Source organism: Podarcis cretensis (assembly GCF_951804945.1).
Source record: "Podarcis cretensis genome assembly, chromosome: 9".
In the NCBI taxonomy this organism is placed as follows: Eukaryota; Metazoa; Chordata; class Lepidosauria; order Squamata; family Lacertidae; genus Podarcis; species Podarcis cretensis.
This window is the reverse complement of record NC_137178.1, coordinates 11,454,496-11,480,867: the sequence shown is the minus strand read 5'-3', so window position 1 is coordinate 11,480,867 and position 26,372 is coordinate 11,454,496. Positions and strand designations below refer to the sequence as shown.

At 43.5% G+C, this 26,372-nt stretch overlaps 1 protein-coding gene across 2 annotated transcripts in view; it reads left to right on the top strand.

The window, feature by feature from the left end:
* CNOT6L (CCR4-NOT transcription complex subunit 6 like) overlaps window positions 1-23,796 on the top strand; it is a 39,721-nt gene extending 15,925 nt beyond the window's left edge. For both annotated transcript variants that reach the window (XM_079990930.1, XM_079990931.1), the window contains exons 2-12: window positions 7,473-7,594; window positions 8,725-8,911; window positions 9,561-9,646; window positions 10,309-10,398; window positions 12,059-12,127; window positions 13,660-13,817; window positions 14,383-14,537; window positions 14,776-14,927; window positions 16,123-16,350; window positions 18,892-19,094; window positions 20,216-23,796. In XM_079990930.1, coding sequence (XP_079847056.1) covers window positions 7,483-7,594; window positions 8,725-8,911; window positions 9,561-9,646; window positions 10,309-10,398; window positions 12,059-12,127; window positions 13,660-13,817; window positions 14,383-14,537; window positions 14,776-14,927; window positions 16,123-16,350; window positions 18,892-19,094; window positions 20,216-20,428 — 1,653 coding nt within the window. In that variant the 5' untranslated portion in view covers window positions 7,473-7,482 and the 3' untranslated portion in view covers window positions 20,429-23,796. The remainder of the gene's footprint in view (window positions 1-7,472; window positions 7,595-8,724; window positions 8,912-9,560; window positions 9,647-10,308; window positions 10,399-12,058; window positions 12,128-13,659; window positions 13,818-14,382; window positions 14,538-14,775; window positions 14,928-16,122; window positions 16,351-18,891; window positions 19,095-20,215) is intronic.
* The last annotated feature ends 2,576 nt before the right edge of the window (window positions 23,797-26,372 follow it).

The window sequence follows — 26,372 nt, the reverse complement described above, 5'->3', positions numbered from 1 at the left end:
TGGATATGCCATCTCCTGTCTTCAGCCACATCTACAGAAACACCATGTCCCACCTGATTGAGGTTTGGGGGCCAGAGTCTAGAAACCCTAGGTATAAACTTTAGTTACTTGGAGACATTACTCAGCACCAAACCACATTTTTCATTCAGTATTGAGATGACAGGAGACAATGCCAGTTTTCCGATGTATCATGCACAAATTCCTGAAACCCTTGTTTGTCATGTTCACATCCTGCCTTTCTAGGTGTAAGCATTAAATTTTAATTTGTGAAGAAGACCCTTTTATATAATTTCTGCAGTTGGCACTGAGAAAAACACCTTGTAAATTTCTCTTAGGCTTCAGACAATTCTCATTGAGATGTTTGCCTATATTTTGGTGTATAACCTTTAATTTAGTAGCAAACACTGTGCCTTTTTTTATAAGGCAAAGAAGGAAACGGAAATTATTGCTGTGTCTCAATTAAGGTGGAAGTTTTTAGATGGCAAATTTCTGAGTTGCATTTACAACCATGACTGCATATCTCTACAAAGTCTCAAACACTCTGAGATCTTTTGTGAACAGTTGGGCAAAATATTTTTTATGTTTATTATCTAAGTGACTTAACAAGATGCTGACCTTTATTAAATAAACCTAGAGTTCAAATAACAATAGTCAACCAGCTAAACATAAAATCCAATATTCAGTCAGATGAAAGAGGAAAATAACATCCTAAATCTACCCTCTGGTGCAGTTTGGCAGTCTGCAATAGCCAGTGTTTTGACTCAGCTATATTTTGTTATAATTTATATGGCTCCTTAACACAGATTTTAGAGCCAACACCTGCCCTGAGGTCTTGCTTAGCCTTAGATCAAAGCAACTGGCCTTCATCCACTGCTATTTTCTCAGATGCTAGATATTTCTGTAGCTGCCCCAGGAAAAGGGGCATGGGTGTCAGTATGGTGGTGTATAAATTATGCATTCCTTTATTCTGCAAGTATCCCACAGTTGCAGAAATCAGTGTTTAAAGAGGAAATGGTTGTGTGAATTGGCCTTTGATCACTCTTCTTTATAAGTGTTTGTCTGGTAGATTCATAAAGGATGTTTGGGGATACCATCATGTAAATCATTTGGCAGTGTATACAGAGAAAAAAGTTGGCTTCCTCTTTAGAGGCAGGAAACTCCCCTCTCCAGATAATCAAAGCTGCTGACCAGTGTCCAGATAGGAGCAGCACAGCTGCTTATAGCGTTCCTCTGGCAAGCCATCAGTCATCTACCACGAATATCTTTGCACAGCAATCTAGCTGGCTCTCCAGGATAAATAAGCCTTGAAAGCAAAAATATCAGTCCACCTTTTTTGGTCAGTTTTCTGAAACTGTATTTAGAGAATCTGACAGTGTTTACATTGCTTAAAATAAACCTTTTAAACATTAAAAGCCTAGAGTTAAGATTTAGAGGCTAAACTTTAATGGCTAGCTGAACTTCACCTGGGATCTTTCCTTTGTCCTACTTCATTGATGTTTTTGAGAACAGCCTGCAGCTGCTGATTGTGTGAGGAACTGGAGGCATATCTTCTCTTTGGAATGTTCACAGGACATTGCCTCTTTTTTGTTTTGCATACTTATATCTGAGCAGAGCTTGTGTTAGGACTAGAGGCTGCTGTGTGGCCTTTTTGCAATGAGTCCGGCAGCTTTTCTGCTTTGTAGCTTTTCTGTTTTCCTTTCCTCTGCACAGCTCTGAAAATAAACACTTAGTTTCAGTGGGAATGCACTTAAAATCTGATTGTGACTCTGTGAATTCAGAATATTACAAACATCCTTTGAGTTGTTCTTAAGAAAAAAGAAATGTCTAATCCAGGGGTCAGCAAACCTTTTCAGCAGGGGGCCGGTCCACTGTTGCTCAGACCTTGTGGGGGGCCGGACTAGATTTGGAGGGGGGGTGAACAATTTTTGCCCACCCGCAAAGAGGCCTGAAGATGCTTCACTTTACCTGTCACAGTTGTCATCCCAATAGCCGCAGCTGGGCTTCTCCAGCCAACCAGGCACCGTGGTGGGGTAGCAGGCTGTGTTGGCCAGTGAAGACAGAAGCAACAGCCCTGGCAGAGGAGCCACAGATGAAGGTAGGGGAACCGGAGCATCGCTGGAGCTTTTACCCACCACCTGCTTCTTCCAGAGAGGCACCACGGAGAAGACAGAGCCTGCCACCAACCCACAAGCGGCAGCCGCGGCCACCGCAACTACCCACCTGAACGCCATGGGAGGAATGAAGGAGGGAGGGAGGCAGGTGGCGGTGAAGAAAGTGTGCAAGGAAGCGGTGCGGAAAAGGGGCACGGAGAAGGAAGGACAGACGGACTGAGGGAGAGGGAGGAGGAGGAAAACGCAGCAGCAACTGGCAGCCAGCATCACACGCTCCCTTCACAGCACCGCCCTGCTTGAGGCAGGCAGGCAGGCTAGCATACTCGACGGCACCCAGTGTGGGACAAGATTGCTCCGTCCCTGAGGAGAAAAGCGTCACCGTGTGAGGGAGAGGGAGGGAGAGGAAATGAACATGCGTGCTGGCGATCCCCGGACCGTCCGTGGGCCAGATCTAGAAGGCAGTTGGGCCCGATCCGGCCCGCGAAACTTAGTTTGCCGACCCATGGTCTAATTCAGGCATGTCCAAAATCCGTTTAGGGTTGGCCCTTTGGTTGGCCCTCACGGCCCTTCACTTCATCAAATCTGGCCCTCTTTGAAAAAAGTTTGGACACCACTGGTCTAATCGGAACTTGAAGAAACAACATTTTCTGTGTGTTTTTGGATCCTTGCTAACAGAAATTGGATTGCTAATGGGGCTAGAGCCTGTCATTCTTGTATTAAAGGTAAAGGTAAAGGTACCCCTGCCCGTACGGGCCAGTCTTGACAGACTCTGGGGTTGTGCGCCCATCTCACTTAAGAGGCCAGGGGCCAGCGCTGTCCGGAGACACTTCCGGGTCACGTGGCCAGCGTGACAAAGCTGCATCTGGCGAGCCAGAGCCGCACACGGAAACGCCGTTTACCTTCCCACTGGTAAGCGGTCCCTATTTATCTACTTGCACCCGGAGGTGCTTTCGAACTGCTAGGTTGGCAGGCGCTGGGACCGAGCAGCGGGAGCGCACCCCGCTGCAGGGATTCGAACCGCCGACCTTTTGATCGGCAAGTCCTAGGCGCTGAGGCTTTAACCCACAGCGCCACCCACTGTAGTTTATTTGTTTAAGGCTGCAATCCTTACCACTTTTCTGGGAGCAAACTACTTGAGACTATTGGAACAATCATAGGCTTGCACTGTAAAACATTTGTATCCCTACTGTCCCATTCTCTCATGGTGAGTTAACATAAAACCAAACCATTAGGCTTTAGAAGAAAACACACAGCAGTGGAACTCTGTAATAATGGAATAAAGCAGTTATTCATCAACAGCCACATCAGCAACTCCAAATGGCAACAGCTCTCTAGGATGGGGAACAGAAATGCTTCTAGTCTTTCTACCCAATATCTTTTTAATTTCAGAAGCCAAGGATTGAACCCCACCGGAGGGTGCTGGGGAGGGATGCAGCAAAATTTGTGCATGAAAAATGGGAGGCGGGGAGAGACATAAATAGAAAGAAAGCTGCCTCCCCCTCTTTGGGGTGTGTATGGAATGCATACAAAATAATGAATGAAAAAGCCCAGGAAAAGCAATGAAGCAAAACAGAGACTTTTTATGTAGAAGAGGAAGGAAGGAAGGAAGGAAAAAAGGGAATAAAAGAAGAGAGAGGGTTGGAAAAGGCGCTGGCTCCTCACCTTCCTCATCCAGGGTCTCTCCAGCTCCATTGGGTGAAAGGAAGCCAGCGTGCTGTGGGGAGGCAGTGAGCGAGGCCGGGCCAGGGGCAACCAGGCAGAGTAAAAGCCGGTCTCGGGGTGGGGAAGGGCCGGACAGAGGCCAGGCAAGGTGAGGGCTGGGGGGCAGCGGTAGAGCTCTGCCTTGCCTCTACTCTCAAGTCTTTTATTTGGATGTGAGATCTGCAGCTACTAACTTCAGGGGCCACAGGCCAGCCTGCCCCTGTCACACCTTCGTTCTCCCGCTCTGTATGAATGAGTGGTAGTATAGGGACTCGGTGGAGATTGTCTGTTTGTTTTTAAAACCCTTGTCACTTTTTCTGAGAGTATTGTGCAGAGACTTACAGCTCAAAGCAGCCACGTTAGTAAGTGTAAAACATTGTGATAATCAGTCCCAGATGGGGCTCCTGTCTCTTTGAAAAATTCCGTGAAAGGAGTATTTCAGCATCTGTAGCTTTTCCTCTCTTTGCGTGGCAACACTCTATGCTGCCCTTTCAAAATCCTTTTCTCAAACACTGTTAACGGTACAGGAGTCCTTTCCACAATGGATGTGTTTAGAACGATAACAGCTATTTTAAGAGAATGGTTGCTTGTTCTAAGTACAGTTGTGTTTCAGGCTGGAATGCAATTCTTTTGGCGACTTGTATTTCCAAGGATGCCTTTGGAAATTTGTAGCCTGGAGGTTTGTTTTGTCTCCATTAAACACAAATGCCAACTCTTGAGATACATACGTGGGATGCAAGGTCTTTTCAACATGTTTCTGTCAAACTGGATCGCTGTACATTCAGTTCTTCAAACCTTTTTGTGGACATACAGTAACTGACATGTACTCTGAACTAGGAGTAACAGCATTGTTCACTGGAAGAAAGCAGCGTACATCGAGTTACAACGAAAGAACCACCAATAATCCATGAATCTTTTGCTAATTGGAATTTTTTAAAAATTTGTTTTTAAAGATACACCATCTTTTGCAGCAGTCCATCAGGGTGAAATGGAAACTTTCCATAAAAATTTCTACCAGCAGGTCTGGTTCTAAATTTCTCTCTTTCCCTCTCCCTTTCTCTCTCTCTCTCTCTGATTTACAGCTATTAGGTCTAAGGCAGTAATCATGATATTTGCATGGGAATTAGTCCCGTTGAAATTAGAGGTACTTCAAAAGAAACATACTTGGTTACATGTAGCTTGCAGAACACAGATTTATTTTAATCAGGGTGGAAGGTGGAGGTATTCAAAGGGCTGTTGTTGACTCCCATCTATCCATAAAGAGCCAGCAGTTTTTAAGGGCAGGAAGGGTGACTAGGGGTTTGCCTGGAGATTTGTACACTGCAGGGACTAGCCAGCTGCAAGTTCATTTCAAGTCAGTTAGTTACAATAGAGCTTTGGAGCTATCAAGTTCTCTTTGTCTTTCCCATCAGATTATGGGTGGGCAACCTGTGGCTCTGCGCCTAAATACATGTGGGTGGATAGAGCTGGGTGTGGGGGGAATGGCGGAGGGAGTCAGAACAGGTGAAATGAGGGAGGAGGGGGTGAAAGCCTTCTGCAGGTAATAGGTGCACCTCTGACGAGAGTGAACTTTCCCTGCCCTAGCAGCCTGTTGGGTGATGGTGAAGAGGAAGACTGGGAAAGTGAGAGAAGGTGGCAGAGAGGGAAAAGCCGCTTTGGGGTCTGGCCTGCCCACTGCCAGCATCTGGCCTTGGACAGATTCTCCTCCAAGGGAATGTGACCCTCAACCCTTTCTCCTGACTGGTTAGACTGGTTAGAGTTCAAAGCCAGGACTGATAAAGTGGGAGGTCTGGATGACCAGGGACAGCTTTCTTTGAAGGTGGAATAGAAAGGAGATTTACGGCCACTGAATACCTTGGTCTGGGGTGGGAGAGGATCCTTCTTCTGCCCTATAGTGTAGCCTGCTGGCTATTATGAAATGAAGTTGAAGATCCTGGATCTCAAAATTCCTAAACACAAGTTAAAGTAAAGGGACCCCTGACCATTAGGTCTAGTCGTAACCGACTCTGGGGTTGCGGCGCTCATCTAGCTTTATTGGCCGAGGGAGCCGGCGTACAGCATCCGGGTCATGTGGCCAGCATGACTAAGCCACTTCTGGCGAACCAGAGCAGCACACGGAAATGCCGTTTACCTTCCTGCTGGAGCGGTACCTATTTATCTACTTGCACTTTGACATGCTTTTGAACTGTTAGGTTGGCAGGAGCAGGGACCGAGCAATGGGCGCTCACCCCGTCACGGGGATTTGAGCCACCGACCTTCTGATCAGCAAGCCCTAGGCTCTGTGGTTTAACCCACAGTGCCACCCGTGTCCCTAAACACAACTTAGACTCTTTTATCTCATAGTCCACAGTGTCAATCATCATCATCCCCCAAATTGTGCTTTTCTTCACTAACTTGAATTCAGGAAGTAAGAACTTTTCTGTCCACAAAATGTTGGGTCAGTACTCTAAAGGAAAGCATAGTTCACTAGCTTTTTATAATCCTTAGGCTAAGAAACAATTAATTGTGTGATATATTCCAAGATTTGAGTGTTTTAAGTTAAGATCACTTTTGTTAACGGCACACTTTGACTAGGAAAAAAATACCTAGTTACAAGTTTTCCAGAAAAAAATTGTTTTTAGTTCATGAAGAGAAACTGGAAATCATCATTAAATTGCTGCAAAAATAGTATCTCTCTTGGGATATTATGCTGAGGCCAGAAAAATAATTTTATCAACCATAAAAGATTGAATTGTGAGCTTTTTGGGAGAGACATTCATCACTTTAATTCATGTTGCTCATCTTGGGTTTTCTTGTTTGTGTGCTTAGTTCAATTCTTCTCCAGCGTTTGCTTAAAGGCCAAACTAGACATGACAGTTGCAGGCGCTGTGGTCTAAACCACTGAGCCTCTTGGGCTTGCTGATCAGAAGGTTGGCAGTTCAGGGTGAGCTCTCATTGTTCTTTCCCAGTCAACCTAGCAGTTCGAAAGCACACCAGTGTAAGTAGATAAATAGGTACCACTGTGGTGGGAAGGTAAACGGCGTTTCCATGCATTCTGACACATGTCACGGTGTCCTGCTGCGCCAGAAGCGGTTTGGTCATGCTTGCCACATGACACAGAAAGCTGTCTGTGGGGAAACGCCGGCTCCCTCGGCCTGAAAAGCAAGATAAGCGGCGCACCCCATAGTCGCCTTTGACTGGACTTAACCATCCAGGGGTCCTTTACCTTTACTGCCTCGTGTAGCTAAAACATTTAACTGCTGAAATGATGGCAGAATCCCAGTGTGGGGTGTTGAACATTCCCTGTGCTTGCTGTTTAAGTCTTTGTCCAGCTGTTGTGATTTCTAGTATCTGAGCTAAGATCAGCTGAAAGTGCTTAAAGAGAGAGAGAAATTTGAAGCAGCAAACGTGACTGGATGGAGGATTCTGTGCTTCTCATGTATTTGCCCCATTTTCTTCTCCCAGTTCTGCCCTGCATACATAACAGGAATAGTTCTGTTTAAACATGCAGAGTGTCTGCCATCATGTCTAGTTCATTACTCACTGGGAGGGATGCTTGTAACAGACAAGGCTTCTGTCTTACATGTTATACACTAGGGTTCTCTCTCAGTCTGGTGGGCCGTTTAATGATAAGAAAAGTTTTGGTAGCACATTGTGGTAATCAGATGGTTTCTCTTTCAGACTAATAGGGATGCCAAAGGAAAAATATGATCCTCCGGATCCTCGCAGAATTTACACCATCATGTCAGCAGAGGAGGTAGCCAATGGGAAGAAGTCCCATTGGGCAGAATTGGAAATCTCGGGTGAGTTATGAAACGATTTGCCTATCTGTTGGGAGGTGGATCTCTCTGGCCTTAGGCCAGGTATCTATCCACCTGCCTGATAAAACTTGTGAATGGATCAGCAGGTCCTCAGAGGCAAGTTCATCAGTGTGTGAAAATCTTGCCTTCAAGATATCTGGTTTCAGTTTGCCTGCAGCCTGAGCACTTGAAACCATTCACATTATTAAGATGCAAGTGGGCATCCCCTATGAAATGCCTTAGAAAAGGCACTATAAGAGTTAGAGATATGAATCTGGGGTGATTGGACAGAGAAGTATGTGTGTTTCTATTGCTCTGCCCCCTCTCAGATCTGAAATTGGGGAGGGGGGGGAACCATCTAATGTTCATTTCAGAAAAAAACATGTTTTCCATTTATCACTTATTTCCAAAAGTGGCTTCAAAGTGGTTTCATGTACAGTTTTCTACAATAAGTTCAAGCAACTTGAAAGTTGCATGGCTCCATTAAAAAATAATAATCATTAATTAATATGAATTCAGAAGGGATTGGGTTAGACCCTTGTTGGTTATTGTTTATAGTTGGGGATGAAGGTGAGGGGTGTTAATGGGGAATAATAGAACTCAACCCATCTGATATCAGATTAATGTAATATTTGTGCATTATTTCCATTTTAGATAGCCTGCATCTGATTTTCTCTTCCTTTGTTTTTATGCTTTTGCTGTTATGAGAATCTGTATTATATTATGTATTTTTATTATAATTGCATTTATGCAACTTTTGATTTCTATGATGTGTAGATATTAAGTTATGTATTAACTTATGTATTAAGTTATGTTGTAAAGTACCCAATGGGTTTTTTGATGAACAGCAGCGTATAAATGTAGTTAGTTAATTAATTAATAATTAAAATCCGTGACTACAGAGTTGTTTCCTTCCCACTTCCAAATTGGAGGGAAGCCCTCTTTCTTCTCCCTTCCCTTGGCAAAAAAACCCCTTTTAGCTGCCAAAAAGTCATAGCAGATATCCTGCATTTTATTATGTTTTGTGGTGGGCATGAGAGATAAATCAGCACATTTTTCTTGCAAAACTATCAGTATACTTGTAGAAACAGCTGCCTGAATGCTTAACATTCTCCATGTGCTCTTCATTTTAGGCAGAGTGCGGAGCTTAAGTACGTCTCTTTGGTCACTAACACACTTGACTGCTCTCCACCTCAATGACAACTATCTGACTCGCATTCCACCTGATATTGCCAAGCTTCATAATCTGGTTTACTTGGATCTCTCATCCAACAAACTCAGAAGTTTACCAGCAGAACTAGGAAACATGGTATCTCTCAGGTGAGGAGTTTCACTGCCTCTTACAAAATAATTACAGAAAGGTTTTAGGCTGCAACTTTAGCTTTGGTCCAGCTGTTAAATTGATGTTGCGGTTTAACTTGGCTGTTGATGTACACAGTTTCTGTACTGGGTGGCACTACATGGTATGGTACTCGAGTTCTGGTGGCTCATATTGTACCTTGCCCACATGATGCCAATGATGATGGAGGGGGGTGAGGAAATGAACAATACTAGGATGTCAGCGTTACATTTTACTACACATTACAGGGGGAGAGAAGAGAACGCAGCAGCGGCAACAACACCCTCACATTTCTCCTAACGTGGTTATGTCATTAGGCTACCTTTCATAATTACACCAATCTTCACCTCTCTCAGAGGTGATGGTTAGGGGCTATAGTTCAAAGCCTCTGGAGGGCACCTGGCTTGGCGGGCTGTTCCAGAACACCAAACTGCAGACACTTAACCACTGTAGAGCTAATTTATTTGTGGCCATTAATGTGTGTATTGATGCGCACATATTTCCCCTCCGGCAATGGAGCCACTCAAAGGAATATCAAAACAAAAGTTGACATTTTGCAAGATAAACAGAACATACAATATGTGAATTCTTTTAAAGTTGACCCTGCTAATGTGTTTCTTCTCTCTTTAGGGAATTGCTTTTAAACAACAATTTGCTACGAGTTTTGCCTTATGAACTTGGACGGCTATTCCAGCTGCAAACACTAGGTTTGAAAGGTAACTGAAATATTAAACCATACATGTCCATGATACCTTGTTCTCTATCCTTTCATTCCTTTATCAATTCCTTGTTCCGTCTTTTCACCAAAGAAACCTGTAGGGCTGAAGGACAAAACCTTGTGCAAAGTGTAGGTAATGGGTTTCTTAGCCTACTATTTTGTTTGTTATCTATTCATGAAAAGCTTTAGGAGAAGTCCTGAATTGTCCTTTTGGGTTTTTGCTGTGCCCTTTGTCTTGTTGTCTTCCTGCTGTATCCAGACCAGACAAAGCCCTTGGAATCATAGAATCATAGACTTGTAGAATTTGAAGGGACCCCAAGGGTCATCCAGTCCAACCCCTGCAATACAGGAATCTCAACTAAAACATCCATAGCAGATGGCCATCCAATCTCTGTTTAAAAATCTCCACTGAAGGAGAGTCACCACCTCCCGAGGGAGCCTGTTCCACTTTCAAACAGCTTTTACTGTCAGAAGGCTCTTCCTAATGTTTAATCGGAATCTCCTTTCTTGTAACTTGAAGGCTGACGCTCTGACCACTCTTTTACTCCTCTGGAATTCAAATACTGCTTTAGGACACCCCTTTCAAATCTACCGGCCTCCCCTCTGACAGAATGAGAAGTTGGGCTCTAACTGATGTTAAATGTCTCACTTTTATTCTAGGCAATCCTTTATCACAAGATATTCTCAGCCTGTACCAGGACTCAGATGGAACACGGAAGTTACTGAACTACATGCTTGACAATCTAGCAGGTAAGAAGTGTTTGCCTTTACAGTGGTACCTTGGGTTAAGAACTTAATTCGTTCTGGAGGTCTGTTCTTAACCTGAAACTGTTCTTAACCTGAAGCACCACTTTAGCTAATGGGGCCTTCTGCCGCTGCACGATTTCTGTTCTCATGCTGAAGCAAAGTTCTTAACCCAAGGTATTATTTCTGGGTTTGTGGAGTCTGTAACCTGAAGCGTATGTAACCTGAAGTGTATGTAACCCGAGTTACCACTGTACTAAGATAGCAGCGAAAGGCTTGTCTTATATGACAGATGGCATTTGTGTTAGAGGGGGAGTTTTCCTACTGCAGGCACTCCTAGATGGGTGCAGTGGGTGTGCTATGCATTCCCAACATAGTGTGCCCCTTTCAGTACACTACACAATGCTAATTGGGAGGATTGCCTTTGCCTATTATGACAAAATTGCCACAAATGCAGTATACTTTACTGTAACAAAACACGGTGGGCATTTGGTTATGTGGGCTAAAGTAAAGGATGCTCTTGATAACATTAGGATAGAAGCTAAACCCCTGTTCCCTTCCCCCATTGATCCCAACCATTCAAAATCAAGCCTGATCCTACTCCCGCCTGTATAGCTCTGTCTTGGGTCTTGTTTCTTGGTTACACTGCAGGGGGATGTAATATTGGGAGCTGGCTCTGTTTAACTTTATACCTGACCACCTGCCCAATGATGTTGAGTGCCAGCTCATCAAGAGTCTTGAGTTCAAAGGTCCACATAGTAGCTATTCCCAGATCAGGGATTCATCTCTTACTTGGTGAGGGTTTCCATTCATTCAGTGGAGGAACTGCCCTGTATATATTGATAATTCCTTTTTAAAAGAGACCATTTGTAGCTGGGAAACTTATGTGTGTACACCAGGTCTTCCATACTCAAAACAGCTTTCTGGATCTGGTTTCATCTAATCTCAGTTGTTCTGGATTGAAGAGCCAAGTGGAAACCATGCTCTATCTTTTAATTAAGCCTGCATGGGATGATTGTCGCTGGAAAAACCCTTCAATATGGAAGGGCTCAGCAGGCTGCTGGTGTGAATTGTTTACCCTGTAACTTATTCCCATCACATGGAATGTTGCATGCCTGTTGAACCTCTTTTGCAGTTGCTGATAATGGTTTGTGATCGTTCAGCCTTATGGGCAAAATAATAAACTATTCATACATTTTCCCCCAGCACTTTTGAAGCAGTTTGGGGTGGCAACTATGCCACTAGGGTATATGTTACACAGGCTTTAGTTGATCCAACAAAGTGATCACACCAAAATGTGGCTGTTCCTTTAGGTTCCTGTGTGCATGTTTGAGTGAGTGAGAGAGAAGGTGAATGAAATCAGGCATAATTGTTCCCAAATAAAATTGGCACTACCATTGGAAATCTCAGTGACGATAAAAGTGAAATGGAAACTGAAGGCTACTTAAAAGACAAAGCAGTGCTGTTCAGGGCCCACCTATATCTAAAAGTACGAGAAACCTGCACCATCTAAACATTTTCTCTACCCATATCCCACTTTCAGCTTGCAGTTAAATGCTTTCTTTTCTGAACTTCTGTCCTACAATATGGAGTGTGACTACTGCAAGTTCTTGAGGGATACTGGGCTTTCTAGCGCTCATTAATGTTTACTTTCTCAATATTTCAGTTCATCCGGAGCAGCTGCCTCCAAGGCCATGGATTACTTTGAAAGAGCGAGACCAAATTCTGCCCTCCGGTAATTATGTGACTTTCTCTTCTTCCTGTAAATTAAAGATAAGCAAGGAGATATCTTTTTGTACAGCTGCACTCCTCATTTGTCAAGTTTTATTCATCCTTGATGATGATTGAAGAAACCTCACAGCCCACAAAAGAGAGTTCTCTGCCTGCTTTATTTGTGTAACCAAGCAGCTGCCTGGGACAGAAACAGGAAGTTCCTTGAGGGTCTGAAGGCAGCAGTAGGCAAGGAGAGCTCAAAGTTACTGGAACCCCAGAAAGACCCCCAGCTTTGTGCTGCTGCAGTAGGTGAAGCCAAGGGGCAGGGGTTGAACTCTCTGCAATAGTATCAGATGGCTGGTAACATGATACAAATCCACACATTTATCAATCCTTTTTTAACTACTCAAAATCTGCTCCCAGAAAGGGTCATTGGAACATTTTTCTCCATGGCCATCATAAGGCCACATGCAGAAGTGAGGCTTGCAATCTCTTTATCCATTTAAGAGAATGAGGAATATGTGCTCCTTCCCCCTTGAGCTAACCAGCTGGTTACCAGATCCTGCTTCAAGAGGCCTCATTAGAGTTTGCTGTGGATAGGGCCAGTACCAACATAAGCCTTAATCTCAGTGGAGAAGCTATGGGGCAGGAGCATGTGATCACCATTAAGAGATTGGCAAATGGGCTGGTGCTGAAGTTACTGTCAGTGTAACTGAGCAATAACTGCTTCCGCTTGTAGAGAGAGGACCAGTTTGTGTGCTACGAATCAGTTCAAACTTGCTCTGCACATGTGATCAGTGAAATATCAGAGCAGGGTTCACTTGGAAGAATGTGTGGCTACTTTGTGAGGAGTGCTGAGAAAGTGAAAAGTCCTTTTAACAGAAATATCAGTATGGTCATCCTCTGATGTTGTACTGCTCATATGAGCCATTAAATGTGAAAGGGCCAATTCATAATGTATGAATCTGTCTGTTGAATCTAAGTTTTCACCTGAGGTTCTTAGCTACTTGAATAATTTAATTTGCAACGAGCTGCAGCTTTATCTCATTTAAGAAAAACCTAATAGCCTTTTATGTTATCTGTTCTGGCTGAAGTAATGTGCAAAAATATGTAAACCTGAAAAGTATGCTAGATCATCTCTGCAATGTACTGTATAAGTTTATTTATGCAGATAGTTCCACCTATGGAAAGCAGTTAGCCATGTAGTTAAAATAGAGGTTAATGAACTCTAGCTTCTTAAATTAGTACTTGGCATCTGAAAGAAGTTTCTTTTTCTTAATCTTATGATTTAATTACAGTCTTTATGTTGGCCACACAACAACTTAGTTCTCTGGGTGGCTCACAAAAATAAAATACAACATTTAAAATACAAATAAAAGAATTGCAATGTAAAAATTAGATGAATTCTGGAAGCTTTTGCAAAACTGGCCTTTAAGTCAGAGATACCTACTTAATTCCACTGAAACGCCTTGTTCTAAGGGGTGATAACTTCTGTGAAAAGTGTGTGGTACCTCAACGTTCTCATCACCAAATATTTACTTTCTCTCCTTCCAGCTTCTTTTACAGTCATGTGTTATAATGTGTTGTGTGATAAATACGCCACCCGACAGCTCTATGGCTACTGCCCATCATGGGCATTAAATTGGGAATACAGAAAAAAGGGAATCATGGAAGAAATTGTGAACTGGGATGCAGATATCATTAGTCTTCAGGTAATGATAACAGAATATAGCCCTTTGATTTTCATCAGGAAATAGTAGGAATAGGGTTCCCTTATTCTCTTCTTAAAATGTTGATAGAAAGTCAAGGGCATCTCTTCAAAGTACTTCTTCATGTTTTCTTCTGTAGTCTTACAACTTTATTTTTTTAAAAAAAAATTATGTTAAAAACATGTTAAGATGTGAAAATAGCAAAAGATCGCCATTGGCCAAATTCTTTTTGCAGGGCCCTTTGTCCATTGTTCATTTTGAATAAAGCATAATAACTTGGCAACCGTGGCTTATGATGACTTGTGAATGACTGCTTAGTCCTTCCCATGCCAATGTAACCCTCCCTGAAACAGGCAAAAAGGAGACAGCCTACATTTCTCAGCACAGTTTTCTTGAATGTTAACAATCATAGAATCCCAGAGTTGGAAGGGACCCAATGGTCATTTAGTCCAATCCCCTACAATGCAAGAATCCTGCCCACAGCCATCCCTGGATGGATTCAAACCACCAGCCTTCTGGTTAACAGCCAGACACACTTACTTACCCACTGTGTGATGTTCCTTTTCAGGAAGTAGAAACTGAGCAATACTTCACCCTCTTTCTGCCAGCATTAAAAGAGCGTGGATATGATGGATTTTTTTCTCCAAAGTCACGTGCCAAAATCATGTCTGAGCAGGAGCGAAAGCATGTGGATGGTTGTGCAGTATTCTTCAAAACGGAAAAGTAAGAGACTTTCGCTGATTTGACTTCGTTGTTTCATGCCCGTATCTCAGTTGTGTTTGATAGTTTGCAAAGCAGCGTCTGTTGTTGCTTTAATGTGGACATGAAATTGACCTTTGTATTTAAAAAATGAGAGGGAGAAGTTTTATATCCTGGCTTTCTGGTAGTCTTTTTTCCCCTTTACCTTTGTACGTTTTTATATCTGTTGACTGAGTTCTTGGGTATGTTTTACATGTTTCAGGTTCACATTGGTGCAGAAGCACACGGTAGAATTCAACCAAGTGGCAATGGCGAACTCTGAAGGATCAGAAGCTATGTTGAATCGAGTGATGACAAAGGACAACATTGGTGTTGCTGTCGTGTTAGAGGTGCATAAGGAACTGTTTGGGACAGGTGGGTGTCAGGCATTTTCAACACGAAGGGGGAGAGTACTAGTTATTAAACAAGTGAAACTTTGCTGTATAGAAATAATGCCACTTTATAGTACAAATTAAGTGGAGACAGAACAGTACCAGCTCAGTGGACTGCTTTGCTGAAGCAACTTCTGAAACAGATCCGTTCATCCCTATGAACAAAAATGCTATCTTAAATTGAGTATGACCATTGGTCTATCCAGTGTTGTTCTGGCTGCTATGACTTGTGGTAGTGCTCAGTCAGGGGTCTTTCCCATCAGTTATCCTTTCTACGGGATATGTTAGAGTTTGAACCTGGTACAGGCGGCCCCCCACTTGCGCAGGGGCTACATTCCGGCCCCTGCATAAGTGAAATTGTTTAAAGTGGGGAGCACCTTCTCAGCACCCCTTAAACACCCTCTTGGCCTACTCTCTCTTCAATCCATACTGCTGCTGCTGCGCTACTCCACTCCACACATCAGCTGTTAGGCAGGGAGGCGGAGCAGCGTAAACAAAGCCCTGCTGTGCCTCTGGTCTCTTCAGGGCTCCTTCCCGGATTTCCTCTTCAAACTCCGGGGAGGGTCTCCTTGCAAACCACAAGGACTCTCCAGCTGTCTCTCGTGCCATTTCCGGATTTGATTTGAATTATTTAATTATTTGCTGACATCACGTGTAAGTGTTTTGTGGGGTGTGTCTGTATTTCCTGCATGCAGTGTGTGAGTTTGTCCGTGCAGGTGTGGCCTTTGCCACTCCAAAGCACATAGCTCATGCTAGAGCGGTCACTCACTTAGGAAGAATGTGTTCCTTCTTTCTTCAGTCTGACCTCTTTTTTCATAGCATTTTGTTTTTCCTAACACAATTCTCTCTGGAACGTTGCATGGATGCCACTAGGTATGCCGCCTGACTGGGATCAAAGTCACCGTACTATTTGGTCTGAATTGGCACAACCATGTGTATAGTGTCTTAATTTCTATAATAATTTCTACCAGGCCACCACTGTCACGGGAATTGAGACAAATGCAGATACGCTGGCCATGGGAAGGTGCTCTGTTGTTCACATAAACCCTCCCAGGCCACGAGCCCAGCAGTATCTGCACAGTGAAGAACATTTCCTTTGCATGTAATTAAATGTTTTTCTGTTTGTTGTTTCTGTGTCATGGAAGGAGTTGAATTAACTTAGAATTCATTGCCTTTAGGTATAAAGCCTCTCCATACCGTGGACAACCAGCTGCTTATTATAGCAAACGCCCACATGCATTGGGACCCTGAATATTCAGATGTAAAACTTGTCCAGACAATGATGTTTGTCTCGGAACTGAAAAGTATCCTTGAGAAAGCCTCTAGCCGGCCTGGAAGCCCAATAACAGATAAGAATTCCATCCCTCTGGTGCTGTGTGCAGATCTCAACTCACTGCCGGATTCAGGTATTTAGAAATAGCGGTTTTGCTTTTACTTCAAAGTTAAGACTTACCTTTTTTATAAAAAATGTATTTATTAAAAGGTTTTATTGGGTAGCAGTAGTACATACAAAGTCTCCGTTTTCAAGTCATAGAATCTTTCAAACAAGTCGGTCACATTCAGTGAGTCATTACATTACTGTTACAGGCAATATGGAATTGAGGAGGGAAAGAGGGCAGGAAAAGGGGAGACAGTAAAATTCCATTCTTTTATATAGTATATGAGTAAAGCTTTTGTGTGGGACGTGGGTGGCGCTGTGGGTTAAACCACAGAGCCTAGGACTTGCCGATCAGAAGGTTGGCGGTTCGAATCCCCGCGACGGGGTGAGCTCCCGTTGCTCTGTCCCTGCTCCTGCCAACCTAGCAGTTCGAAAACACGTCAAAGTGCAAGTAGATAAATAGGTACCGCTCCGGAGGAAAGGTAAATGGCATTTCCGTGTGCTGCTCTGGTTCACCAGAAGCGGCTTAGTCATGCTGGCCACATGACCCGGAAGCTGTATGCCGGCTCCCTTGCCCAATAGAGCGAGATGAGCGCCGCAACCCCAAAGTCGGCCGCAACTGGACCTGAGGTCAGGGGTCCCTTTACCTTTAAAGCTTTTGTGTTAGCATCACTTAAAACATGTATTTTATTTTTGTTGGTAGTACAAGAGACCAGAGGGCCCAGGGCATGGTTGGTTACAGTCGGTGGGCTGCAAGTGTGTCTTTTTTTAAAAAAATAATTTTTATTAACCGACAAATCAAATCAAATCAAATCACATCACATAAATTCCGAATTACAAAGCCAAATTTTAAATTTTTGTTGAGGGGACCCATATTTCAAGTTCCGAAGGGGGATTCCGACCATCTTCTTGCTATTGCGTTAATATCGAAATCAGTCCAAATAAAGTTCATAATTCTATCCAGTCTTATATTGCTGTTTCCACATCTCATCTTGTTCGTATATTTTTTCTTTTTTTCCTTTATGATCTCTTCTGATAATCGCCTTAAGCAGATAAACACCAATTATAATCCTGTGTGAATTTTTCCGTTCGTCCAATCCTCAAATCGAGATGGTTTCCATATATCATCGCTTTCATAAATAACACCGCTCTTTCCATCATTAATCGCAAAACTGTCGTTCTTAAGTCCCTCTGAGGAGTCTCACCCACAATATAAAAACAGCTCTATTTCTCCTCCCAGACTTAAGTCCTCCAACAGAACTTGCCAACATGGCGACGGTATTTTTAACTGCGTCATTCCAAACCTCTTATACTTTCCACGATCTTCTTAAAACATGCTTTGGTTAGAAAATTTATCTCCACACAGTCATAAATCCACAGTTTAAGTCATTAAAACGACATTTCTGATTTGTGGGGGGTGGGGATTCTTGGTTAATCACTTAGAGGGGAAAAAAAGGAAAGTTTCCCCCCTCCCCCATCCAGTCCTTTTGCCATACCGAGCCTTGGCGTATCTTCTCATGATTTATCTTGTTCCTCCGGCCCGTCTTGTTTATCAGAGATCTCTTCAGTTAGCAGTCTTTACTCCCCCTGCTTCCTTGAAATATGTGCATTCGCTTCCTCCTAATTGCTTCTTTTGAAGTTCTTGCAGCTAGTGGCGCGAATCAGAGACAGCGTCCAGGAGCGCCGAGATCCACAGGAGGGCATTCTGCCTAGTGCCCCCATCCCCACAAATTCGGGGGTGGTATAGGGCACAGCAGGCAAGGGCAGCCCCCCCCCACAACCTTGGGGGGGTAGGGAGGCTATTTACTCCCATCACAGCCTCCTAATTACCTCGTGTGGGTCGGAGAGATGTTATTGTCAGCCATCTTCCGATGCGCCCCTAGTGGCCCCTCCCGGGCTGCAAGTGTGTCTTGTTTGTGTGTTGTGAGGGGAATGTTACTGGATCAGATTAACCATATTGGTTTGTATGCTGTGGGGGGAGGGACATGGTATTGAAAGTTAATACTATCTTGTATCAACTTTCCACCAACGTTACACCTAGTGGGAATTATCTTTTTCAATGTCTTGTGTCTCAAGGGGAAATTTTAATGTGAATTGCTGAATTGTTGTCTTGCATTCTAAAATGAGGAGAGGAGGTAATAGGGTAGATTTGGGGGTTGATAAGGTGAACAAGTGCAAACCCTCTGTTGAACCAGTATTGTTTGCCCAGGGAAACTGCTATTTATAACCAGATGAATGATAAATTGCAAGAACCACCATCACATTTAGTACATAAATAATCACTCCCATTCTAATTACAAATGCTGACAGCCTTAACCAACTCCTGGTAGTATTTCTCTAACTGCTAAATAGCTTATTTCTTATTTTAAGCAGGTGGCTATATAGCTACTTGGGTGATAATTCTTCCCTCCTGGTCATGAAAACATTTGCAGCGTTAATAATTCCCTGGCTGCTGATGGTATGCATAGAGCTCCAGAACTGAGTTCATGTTAAGCTACAGGAAAACAGGTGGCACAATTCAGCATTAGCATCCGATAGCAACAGATTGACTGTTTTGTTTTGCAAACAGGTGTTGTGGAATACTTAAGCAATGGAATAGTAGCTGACAACCATAAAGATTTCAAGGAGCTGCGTTACAATGAGTGTCTCATGAACTTCAGTGGCAATGGGAAGAACGGGGCTCCTGAAGGAAGAATCACTCACGGCTTCCAGCTGAAGAGCGCTTACGAAAACAACTTGATGCCTTATACCAATTACACCTTTGATTTCAAAGTAAGTAGAGCTGTGGCAAAAGCAACTAGGAATATATCAGCTGGGTACTGGAACGACAGATGATTATATTTACTGTGATTCAAACCAAACACATTTAAACCTATGGGTAGTTGCAGCTTAGACCGAGATTCAGTTGCAAATGCATTGAAGTGCACAGATGAATGGCCACTGTTGCAATCTGCCTGCAACGATCCCTGTGGTCGTTGCAGGATCACCCTGCTTCATGCCATTTCTGCATGAAGAAGTAGAAGCAAGATTTAGGTTCTGATCCCTGGCTCCGATTCTCCTGTACATGAGAGGCAGGCTGGTGCCTTGTAGCATTGACTGGCAATAATAATAATAATAATAATAATAATAATAATAATAATATTTATTTATTTATTCATTCATTCATTCATTCATTCATTCATTCCCCGCCCATCTGGCTGGGTTTCCCAGCCACTCTGGGTGGCTTCCAGCAAAACACTAAAATACAATAACCTATTAAACATTAAAAGCTTCCCTAAACAGTGCTGTCTTCAGATGTCTTCTAAAAGTTTGGTAGTTATTTTTCTCTTTGACATCTGGTGGGAGGGCGTTTCACAGGGCGGGTGCCACTACCGAGAAGGCCCTCTGCCCTGTAACTAGGCTTCTCGCAGCGAGGGAACCGCCAGAAGGCCCTCGGCGCTGGACCTCAGTGTCCGGGCAGAACGATGGAGGTCGAGACGCTCCTTCAGGTATACTGGACCGAGGCCATTTAGGGCTTTAAAGGTCAGCACCAACACTTTGAATTGGGGAGCCCAGTCCTGGCTGCAGCTTCCAAGGGTGTTCCCAATGCATGTTTTTCTTTAAGCATCTCCTCCTGCTTTTATTAACATGTTGCAACCACCTTTGCCGTTTATAGGATTGGTAGAGCTGCAGCAAGTTCCAGGTCCCGCCCCCCCCAACCAGCTTCTAAGCAACCTTGCATTTCTCCCTGGGCTTCAGTTGAGACGCTCCCAACATCTCTTACTACCTAGCAGTGCAACAGGTGGTGCAGGGATGGCACTGGAACAAAAGCAGGCAGCATAGGAGGTTCTTGGTGGCTTGATTTGTTCATAGGATCCTGTTCTGAACTGACTTTTCCTCCCTCCCTTCTGCAGGGTGTGATTGACTACATTTTTTATTCCAACACTCACATGAACGTGCTTGGTGTCCTGGGGCCTTTGGACCCTCAGTGGCTGGTTGAGAACAACATCACCGGGTGCCCCCACCCTCACATCCCTTCAGACCACTTCTCACTGTTGACGCAGCTGGAGCTCCATCCTCTGTTCCTGCCTCCTGTCAATGGCATCCACTTGGCCAGCAGGCGGTAGTGGGGCCCCTGCCCCTTTTGAGGGCTGGGACCCGTTTGTTTGTTTATGGACCTGTACAGTTGTAAATCAAAGTATGTAGGAGTGAAGTATGGCCGACCTTTTAAAAGCTGCTGCTTCAAGCTCCTCTCATTATATGTGTTGATGATACAATTTTGCACTTTTTCCCCCCCGGTGCATATTGGTACCATTTGGCACTAGGGCTGGAACCAAAGTTTTTGTTTGTTCCCTTTTTCCAGGTTTTTGCTTTTAAGGTATGCATATATATATATATATATATATAAAACCCACACATTTTAAGCTGGCGGGCTCTTGTTTGTTTCATTGGGAAGCTGCCTTTGTAAAACGACGTCAGACAGCGGGGTTTGCGAATGCTTTCTTTCACATCTTAGCAAAATGAGCCATACCTCTCTTCCCCCAGCCCACTCTCATATTTTATTTTATTTTAAACAGCATCCTGAAATAGAGTAGGTCTATTTGATGTTTCGGTCCTGTTGGGAAAGGTTTGGTAACTGGAGATAGCACTTGCCGTTGTAAATTATTTGCAGCACAGACTGCTCTCTTATCTCTACTGAAATGTTAAGTTAATTTAGAAAGCCAAAGGTGATGCAAGACGCAATACTTCCTGCTGTTTTTGTGCTGTTCCAGTGGAGAATTTGCCTGGGAGCATCTAATTGCATATACCAGGGTCCACTTGTTTGTTGTAATCTTCATTTCTGATCAGTAGGAGTTCGCATCCTGTCCAAGCCCATGAAAACAAATTGGGCTTGTGTGCAACCTATAGATCTCTGTGAGCTCTGTGTATTGCTATAGAAGGAACAAGCCTAGCTGACAATGGGGAAGCTCCAGGTGCCATTATAAGGCCCAACTACTGGCTTATAGCTGTGGATTCTTACCAAAAGAGAACCATCTCCCTTGCAAAAAAATTATGAAGGATGCCAGCATAATGGATGCGATCAGTTTGACAGTAACCAGCAGAGTAACACTGTCAATTCAACAGACCGCTTTGGGGAACAGACACTGCATTAACTGGCGGAGAATTTGGGATTGTCAGCAGTTTCCAGGAGGCAGGTGCGGGGGTCCTCCATTAAAAATCTGCGGCTAGGATTCTTGGGTTTGATTTTCACAAAGTGAAAATGCGTTTCAACCCAATCCACTGGTCCCTTTTTTGTTGTACCTTTTCCATCGTCCTCCCCTTCCCCCAGAAAACCTTTAGGATTATTCAGCTGAAAAGAGCAGATGAGGAAATGCCTCCGAAAGGCACCTTGCACCTGCCTCCTCTGTGCGTGAGAGCTGGCTTTCCTGGGTGCCCTTTTCCCACGTGAAGGATGGCCATCATCAGTCCTCAGATTCATCTTCTTCCTGACCTAGTCGCCAAATAGTCATCCCATGCTTTTAACTGCTTTTGTTTTCTATCAAGGTTTTTTTTTTAAGCTGCTGGTTCATTCCCAACAGTTAATTGCTCCCTTTAAGATGTACTTGGAATCTTTTCTTCTGCTTTCCTTCCCCCACATTCTTCCTGGTGGCCATTAATAATAATAATAAAAAGCTTTTTGCCTTGAAAGAGCAGAAAAACCATACATGCCATCTCTTCAGAAAGCCGTGGCTGCAGTTTGCTCAGAGGAGCTGTCAAGCAGCCTCCGTTCATTTCGGTGGAGCTTGTGCAAGGAGCTTTCATGCATACAGCCTGTGAGAATGAACGGATGTTGCTTCAGCAAAGCCTCTTGAGCAGATGGAGCCTGACTCTGCATTTCGAAAAGCAAAAAGTCCAGCCGACAAGGAAAGGTTGTGTCTGTGTTCCTTTAAGTTTTTCTGTATTCTGCTTCTTTGCTGCTATATACGATTCCTTGAGCTTATATTTTAAACTTTTCATGCACTTTACTGTTTCTAGTCTCAAAATGTGATATTTTTAATAAATGAGAATTTTTTTCCATTATGTGAATGAAAATTTTTAAAGAGCTTATATCTGTCTCATTCATACGCTTAAAAAGGAAGAATTAAAAAACAAAAGCGAAACAGCTAAATCGGTTTGTTGCACAAAACATATACCTTAAGTTAGATTCTTCCCACCTACCCACACTCACTTTGCTAGCTATGTATAGAATGGCAAAGGAAAATTTGGAATTGGGCTAAAGAAGGAAATGCTGCCTCATTTTTGTGCATGACTATGGGGTGTAGAGGAAGGAGTTGCTTTGGTGACGACCGCAATTTGCTCTCGGAAGTGCCTACAGCCAACAGTTCCTCAGCGATTGGAACTGGTTGTATTTATGTGAAACTTTCAGGATGGAACTACATTAGGCAACAAATGCAGGGCGGCGGCTGCTCAAAAGGGCAGCCTTGGGTCGAATTTTCCCTCTGTGTGCTTGCCAACCTTTCACATCACATCTTTGGTTCCCTCCCTCCAGTGGGAATGGGGAAACATCAAACGTCACGAGAGCAGCAAAGAAGGTAGATTGTATTGGATTTGGAAGGGATTTGACACTGAGCTTCTCCTCCCCCCCCCCCCTTTGACAGCTGTCCTGTGTTTCTTACAACATGTAGCTCCATCCAGTGTGTAGAACAGCTTATAAAGCACGACAAAGTTATCTCCTTTTCAGAGAGAACATTTCCCCCTCCCCAATATTGGTGCAGGTATCTCTTCTTATATACCTCAAAAGTGTTACTTACACGGCCGTGTATATATGAATTGATAACTCAAATAAAATATAGTACTGGAAAGTAGAATAGCATGAAAAACTTAATTTGGTGGACATTAGCCTTTTCAGTTCTTTTTATTTTTATTTTTGTAAGGACCCAATCCGCTGGGAAGTCCTCCTGCTCCAGCCCCACTGAAATGTGCAAGAGCTGCCCAACTCCCTGTTCATTTCAGTGGGGCTTGCGCAAAAGACTTCCCTCCTGGAATGTGTTCCAAGTCATCTGCTGTATCTTCACTTGGGAGGTATGCACTAACAATTTTCCTCCTTTTCATATGTGCATGTTAACTAGCAATGTGAGCAATATTTCCTACCATACTTCACTCCCAACTATTTTTTTTGAAATGTTTGTATAAAATGGAGTTTAAAAAAAAAAATCGCCTGTGATTGTGTATGAACTGCAGAGGAGCCGGTTTATTAAATAATTATTATTATTATTAATAAAAACCCACCAATCTTTTGTAATGCTGTTGGGAGGTTGGGGGTGGGGAATAAAATAAAAATATTGGGAAACATTGCAAACAGTTTAAGTTCCTCTTTTTGTTCAGTTGTAATTAGCCGATGCAGTCGGGGTTGAGATGGCTTTCCTCTGCTTCAAAGTTGACTTGTATCTTAACCTGTGTAACTCTCTTGGTTTTTCTCTGTCTTTAAAAAAAAAACACCACCTGTTTGAAATGTTGCACAATTCTTTTCTTTAAGCAGTTGTTGTTTCGTTGGCCATAGAAGCGCCAGGAGGAGGTTTCCGTTGCTGGAGGGACTTTGTGCCTTAAGGTTTTCCACATACCAAAGTGTTGGTTTAAAAGCAGGGACTGGAAATATTTGTTCAGAACAAGGGCTGAATTTTCTTCTGGGGCCACATACCAATGCTGGGTGGATCCAGAGGCAAAAAGTAGGTGGAACAGTGAATGTAATCTTAAGGTTTGTACAGTCAACTAGTTGCTGCACAGACCCACCCCCTCCAATGCAGGGAAGCAAGAAAAATTAACAGCATTCAATTGCAAGAGGCGTTCCAATCAGGTAGGAACATTCAAATAAGGTGCAAAGTAGGGCTGGGTATGTTGTGGCTGAGGATACTAGCAAGACAGAACCTCCTCTTTCCAGGAACTTTCCCCATGTGAAGAGACAAGTTTATTTAATCAGGGCTGTTTATATGGGGACAGCTGGATGCACTGGGCATGTCCACCTATTCTTAATGAGAATAAGCATTTTTTCCTGTTTTCAAAAGGAAATATTGCATTGCACATGCTCGGATAATCGTGAACACTGCTGTCAGTATCCTGAGATGTAGAAGCTGGTTCATGTTAAAGTGTTTCTTCCACAGAAGCCCCTTAAAGGGCTACTGTGACCCTACGTTCGGGTGGAACCTGGAAAGGACGTTGCAGTTGATCAAATCACAATGGTTATGTGTGTAAAAACCCCAAGTGTCGGAAGTCCCAGTCGTCACGCACAGCAGCACCTCCATGTGTCCTAAGGCATTGCTGGAAACTAATAAAATGTATACAGGCGTCTCCCCATTGACACACATCTGCGTGGTGCCGGGAAATAAATAAATCAGTTTAAACCACAGAAAGGCACAAAAAGAACAGGGAAAACTGCAAAAAGAGACTAGCAACCCAAAAGCCATTGTACCGCCCTTAAGAGTCCTGTGGATGGTTGGCGTTTGAGAAAAGCGGTTTGGAGGGAGCGATTGTGGTGGAGTTTTGGCTTTTCAGATGGTGTTCCCCACTATACACAATTTCATGGTACCCAAGAATGTAGCCCCTGTGTAAGTGGAGAGATGCCTGTATACCGTTAAGTGTTGGCACACGGTATGTTTTCAGAAGAAAAGTTGATCATTGAATTTATTGTGAGCCCCCAAAAAACTTTATTAACAGGCAGAACTGTGAAAAAACTAACCCACCCACCTACCTGAAGTTCTACTAGTGTGGATTGTGGGCAGATAGGCAGCTTCTGGGATGATCCATTAATGGCTCTGGGAAAAGGTATTGCACATTGCCTATGGCTGACTTTTTGAGGTAAAAATGGCTTGCTTCTCTGTTTTCCATTCTGATTAAACATGGCATAGGAAGAAGGCTGGTATTGTAATCCACTTTCCTGTCAACAGACTTGAAAGGTTTTTTTCCTTATCTACAAACAGGATTGTCAACAAAGAATTTAATTCCTCTTTATCAATAAGCATATTGTGTGAGAAGAAGAAATTCATTCTGTCAGAAATCCCCAGTACTTCTTAGATCCACACCCTGTTCAACATAACATTTTTAGGTAGAACTAGCCATACACCTCGCTGAACCTGAGAGATCTGTGTTCATGATGCAAACTACGGATTACCACTGGTCAGAGACGAAGCAGGGACGGTTCACATTTTGCTTAGGCTGCCTTGGTGTGCATTGTTAATGCATCAGTATTATGTATTTGACTCTGAATACATCTTAACACTTAAGAGGGAAAAAACCAAACTTGGAACGCATCTGCATGCATGTGTGCAGGCTTCTGAGTTCTTGCTTTGGTAAAAATGGGACTGGACAAATTAATTGAAAATAAGCCTGAATGGCTATCAGGCGTCATATATGCAAGGAGGATCTATAAAGAACATATTTCAGCCTCGCCATGCTAGAGTTTCATTGCATTTGGTTCAGTTTTCCAGGTATAGCTGGCTGGCACCTCTTTGAAACCGAATGCAGAACTTCTGCACCAAAACTTTGTGTTCTTACAATACCATTGACACTTGTATTAGCAGATAGGAATTCATTCCCAACACACGTAGCAAGGACCACCGGCACAGATCCTTCAGAAGAGGATAACGTGAATGGAGGACTGTCAGTGGAATAAGAATAAGGCTATCAATGACTACTAACCATAATTGCTATGCTCTGCCTGCACTGTTGGGGCTAGGTTGTGTCTGAATGTCAGGGAGGGAGAAGGTGCTGTTGCATTCATGTCCTGCTTTTGGACTTCTCATGGTCTCAGTGGTCAGCCACTGCAAGAATTGGATGCTGGACTAGATGGGCCTTTGGCCTGATCCAGTAACATCTTCTTACGTTCCTATTAGGGCAAGAGTTTGGAAACTTTTTAGAAAGACAGCCCCGCAAAGAAGACAATAGTGTCTGGGTGTGAGCAGGACTTGGGTCTCAGATTTGGAATTTGTGCTAGACCAGTGTTTCCCAAACTTGGGTCTCCAGCTTGCTTTAGGACTACAACTCCCATCATCCCTAGATAGCAAGACCAGTGGTCTGGGATGATGGGAAAAGTAGTCC